At 40.7% G+C, this 5036-nt stretch overlaps 2 protein-coding genes across 2 annotated transcripts in view; one reads left to right on the forward strand and one right to left on the reverse strand.

Moving 5' to 3' along the window:
• Positions 1 to 494, forward strand: part of LOC106533233 (uncharacterized) — a 4837-nt gene extending 4343 nt beyond the window's left edge. Inside the window, exon 3 of the mRNA XM_014029472.1 lies at positions 148 to 494. Coding sequence (XP_013884926.1) covers positions 148 to 494 — 347 coding nt within the window. The remainder of the gene's footprint in view (positions 1 to 147) is intronic.
• Positions 495 to 2036: 1542 nt separating this feature from the next.
• Positions 2037 to 5036, reverse strand: part of LOC106533236 (growth/differentiation factor 6-A) — a 9056-nt gene continuing 6056 nt past the window's right edge. Inside the window, exon 2 of the mRNA XM_014029473.1 lies at positions 2037 to 4869. Within this exon, the coding sequence (XP_013884927.1) occupies positions 3977 to 4869 (893 nt within the window). The 3' untranslated portion in view covers positions 2037 to 3976. The remainder of the gene's footprint in view (positions 4870 to 5036) is intronic.

Here is a 5036-nt window from a genome sequence, read left to right on the forward strand (position 1 = left end):
AAACATAATGGTGTGGAGGGGATGGCTATAAGGGGAGAAGGGAGGCCATCCATAAAAAAAAAGGAAGTCATCAAGATTCAGTCTGGCTTTGTGGTTCCCACTACTTTCAGGCTTTAACCCCGCTGTGGTCTGGCACGTGTGCCCTAGTGAATCTGAGACCTGCCATTTTGGTACTGGACTCTCTGGTGTATAACACCCACCACTACCCGCGGTTCATGGCGGAGCCCAGACCCCTGTACCGACAGAAGAGGTCTGAGGTGATCTCAGGCGGGGTGAAGTTCTTGAGTGGGGTGCTCCCCTGGTGGGGGACGGTGAATAATGCACATCACATTGACCAGCTTCATACGGGGCTTGAGAATCTGACGGAGATTGTGGAGGATGGATTCTCAGCCCTGGGTCCCTTCGTCATCACCACCAGAAACATGCTCTTACAACATAAAATGGCTTTGGACCTGCTTTTCGCTTCCCAGGATGGTCTCTGTCATGTGATTTGAGGATTCTTGTTGCACTTGCATTCCTGAGGTTTCCAGAAACATCACTCAAACTGTACAACACTTGAATAAACTCCTGGCCGACATGAAAGCTGATAATGTCACTGAGCCTAAGGGATGGGATTGGTGGACTTGGCTCACAGCCAGCCGGCCGTTGGCAAGCTTGGTTAGTTAGGGTCCTAACACCATTAATTTGTGTGTTTGTTTTGCTTATGATCTGTTCCTGCTGCATAGTCCCCGTGATAAAAAAAATGAATCACCTGCCTTTACATCCCTTTTCCTGCAACATGCTCATCAATACTTACTTGTTCCCAGAGAGGAGCAGGACTTTTGATGACCCCTTATCTCTGGTGACCTTTAAACTGAAACTTGCAGTTTGTAAATAAGTTAAACAGTTTTTATATTTCATTATTATTATCCTGAGGGAAAGTTCTATTCTGAAACAATAACATTTCTTAGGTCTCAACTAAAAAAAGCGACCTACAGAAGCTCATTTGTTTTGACTCCTATAGTAACATAAACAAACAAAACAAAAGGTGTTTTTATTATATGTTTATAAGCTTTTCTTAACAAGCTTACATATACAACGTTTTATTAAGCTTTTCTTAACAAGCTTACATATACAATGTTTTATTAAATAAGCTTTTCTTAACAAGCTTGCCTAAAAAAGGGCTTTTATTACATGGTTAAAAGCATTATTAATAAGTTTTGATAAATCTTTGAGGTTTTTATGCCCCATTATGATTTAAACTAAAAAAAGTGACATGAAACTGACAATGTTTTATTAGTGTTTTTTATTCTCATTACAAGACTGGTTTGGGTTTTTGAATCTACTTATAATCACATTTTTACATTTTAAGGTTATTCTTCTACATATTTCATGATTATAATGTTTTTATAAGTTTGATGTTTTTTTTCTTTCGTTACCCCCACTCTCTTTTAATAAAATGAATAAAATGATAAACGGGGGGAATGATAGATATTTTTAAACTTTATCATTTTTTATATTTGATCCTATTGCATTAATCAACTGTATTAAATGTCTTTCTTGCTGCCATAATTTTCATCTCTGCAGCTGCAGAGACTGATAAGAAGCAACCCTGTGATTGGTCAAGATGGTTCTCTCTGTGCTCTGCTTGTAATAAATTGTACAGCTTTTCCCAGCCAAGGGCAGAACTTTCTGGCTGAGACCTGTTTTTAAGCATCCTCAGAAACTTCTCACTCTTTGCAAAGAGAAAGCTGCCTTAAAACTGAATGCTTACGTTTGTGTCTGGTTTATTTCTTTTTAAGGGGTAATTTAATGTCCACTCTGACATGTTTGTTTGTTTGTTTGTTTGTTTGTTTGTTTGTTTGTTTGTTTGTGTATAAGTGAAATAAATAGATCCCAGATTGTTTAAAAAATAGATTGTTAGCTTTTTATCTTTAAAACGATCCTTCCAAAACACGTCGTTTTTAGCTGACTGCATTTTGTGTTTTTGTAAAATATCCATACTTTCTTATCAAAAAGAAATAAAACAAATGCAAAATGGCATCAACCACCAAAAGTTTCAGACTTTGTTTGGACTTTTATTTGCACAGTAAAGGTGTGGAATAGTGTCCAGTAATATATGTATATAAAGGATTTTATATAATATCAATGTAAAAACTCTTTACACTAACTGAATGCACCTCACTCAGATCTGATAAATGTTCATTGTGAGGTAGACATTAATAATAATTTCCTCCCTCTGCAAAATAATGAAGACACCTTAAATTACTCTTATCAATGTAAGAAATATATGATTATCATGAACTCTGTACATCACAAATAATAAAATAATATACAATAGAAATTACTGATTTGAGTGCATTTTGTGTATTTACAAAGAAATGTCATTCGCTCATTTCTTCATTTGTTGCACTTTGAAAAGTTTTTTACTGTACAAATCTTTACGTTCAAAACACAACAAAAAACAGCAGTGCATTCAAAGCTAATGTGCATTTAAATATAATCTTGAGTCTTTTTATATTCTCGTCACCAGAGAAGAAAATCTCTTGCTGTAGAAGTGCATTTTGTAAAGAAGCAGACTTTGAGCCAAAAAAAAAAGTTCTTCTAAGTTTTGTGTGCTTTATTCTTTCCTTTCATTTTTAAAGAAATATTTCAGTAATTTTTTTAAGTGAGGTTCTGTGAGAAAATTAGGTTTGGAGAAACAGACATCATACCAAAAGTGACCAGTTCACGGCAACTGCAGCAAAGACCAATGTGGTTTGTGCTTATTTCAAAATTGTTCATAGTTCATGCAAAAGCTAAACTGACAGTTTTACAATATGTGCTTATGTACATAGAATTCTGAACCTATTTTCATGCACAAAGCAGCATCTGCTGAGGTTCATTCTGACAGGAATGTTATATTTCTGTCCAAACTGTGTAAAGGAAAATCTGACGGTAAGGTAAGGGTTAAAAAAAATAAGAAAGTCCACCATAAACTGACTCACATTCTACAATTCAATTCAATTCAAAAATAATTTATCGATCCCAGAGGGAAATTAGGTAAAAGTAACATTTTGGGTCCCTACCTTTCATTATTCTAATCAGAGCTAGCTGCTATTACTTGGTTGACTACATGGTTGGACTGAAGAAGGGTGGTGACTCAAAATGTGATTAAAATTGTGCAATGCGAACTTGTTTGGTTGCAAAATTTTCATTTTTTTACATAATGTTTGGCTAACAATCTACATCTATTCCAGTCACATTAGAGGATTAATTGACTTTTTGTCTGTTTTTTCTAAATGAAAACATTTTCATTTTGTGAGATTTAAACCATTGTAAGTTGGCAGCAATCCACTTAAATCTTGGATACATTCAGACTAGCCATTAGATCATCGTTAAACTCAAATTTTCCAAAAACCGAGTCCTCTCAAAAATATATCTGTTAAAACATTTACAACTTTTCAGTGGAACCCCACTTTAAAATGTTTGGATTATCCCTTTAATAAAACAGGATTCCGGTTCATCTGAACTTGTGTCCGAACTTCCCTTCTCCTCTCAGCTGGTCTCCAGATAAGCCTGAATCAAATCTCTTGAAGGCATTTCCACCATCCTCCTCTCCTCAGAGTGTGTAGACTCTCACCTCCTCTTGGATTTATTTTATTTTATTTATTTCTTCAGGGGGTTATTTGGGATAGCAGACCCTGGCTCGGGCCTTCAGACTGCATCCATCGTGACCTGGATGCACAAACCTCTAAAGGACCTCTGATCTCAGCACGAACAGGTGCGCTCGGATTCAGCAGGCTCCCCTATCTTTGGGCGTGTGGTCCCTGTTTGTGCTGAATGGGCCTGGAGCCGTCTGATGAGTGAGAACTCGGTGCGTGAATGAGAAGAAATGTGCTTTAGGTTAGTGTGAGAAGACTGCGCCTCCTGCACGCACATCCCTCCTGAAGCACTTCATACCCAACAGGACTTCTAGGTTTGTCTTTCTTTTCACATTTAAAAATAGAAACGTAGGCTACCTGCAGCCGCACTGCTCCACCACCATCTCTTCATACTGTTTGTACACCACATTGTTCCCAGAGTCGGTGTAGAGGATGCTGATGGGGCTGAGCTTGGAGGGGACACAGCAGCTGGGTGGGGTGCTGTAGGGGTCCATGGAGTTCATGAGCGTCTGTATGATGGCATGGTTGGTGGGCTCCAGGTGTGACCTCAACGGGAAGTCGCACACCCCTTCACAGTGGTAGGCCTCGTACCCAAGTGGTGCGATGATCCAGTCGTCCCAGCCCAGCTCTTTGAAGTTCACGTGCAGCGGCTTCTTGCTACACCTGGACTTGGATTTCTTCCCGTGCCTCTTCCCATGCCGGTTGCCCAGCGCCATCCTCCGCCGCCGCCGGAGCCCCTCAGCTCTGGCCCTGCGGGTTTGTGCCACCTCCCCCTTTTCCTTTTCATCCTTCCGTGATTTAATCTTCTCCTTCATCTCAATGAACAGGTTCTCCTTCTTCCTGGAGTGAGTGTAGACCACCAGGATGGCCTTCTCCTGCTGGGTCCGACTGCTCCGGTCCAGGCCCAGCTGTCTCAGGTTCACCTCGGCACCTGACTGCGTAGCCTTGAGTTGGAAGCAAAGCTGCCTCCCATGATGAGAGAGACGGTGTGCTTTAAACACGTCCCACACGTCCAAAACCTCCCAGCCAGCTTTGGAGGAGTCCATAGTGTCCAGGGACTTTGTGTCCAACAGTGCGTCAGAGTGGCAGGGGCGCAGTTGCATGTTGTAGAGAGCTGAAGTCTGTGACGTCCCCTGCGCTCTCCTGAACAACCTTAACTCCGCTCCGACCAGCTCCTCTTTCTCCGACAGGGTCGAGACATCAAACAGATACTTTTGTCTGCACAAAGGAGAGTGCAGCGGATTGTCTACGAGGAGAAAAGAAGGAAAAATAATTGCAGTCACATTGAGTTAGCTGTACAGTGTTCAGAAAGACATGGAGGGGGGTGGGGTGGTCACATTCTCCTACAGAGGCCTTCTCTCTCTCTCTCTCTCTCTCTCTCTCTCTCTCTCTCTCTCTCTCTCTCTCTCTCTC

The sequence above is a fragment of the Austrofundulus limnaeus genome, unplaced genomic scaffold (assembly GCF_001266775.1).
Source record: "Austrofundulus limnaeus strain Quisiro unplaced genomic scaffold, Austrofundulus_limnaeus-1.0 Scaffold911, whole genome shotgun sequence".
NCBI lineage: Eukaryota > Metazoa > Chordata > Actinopteri > Cyprinodontiformes > Rivulidae > Austrofundulus > Austrofundulus limnaeus.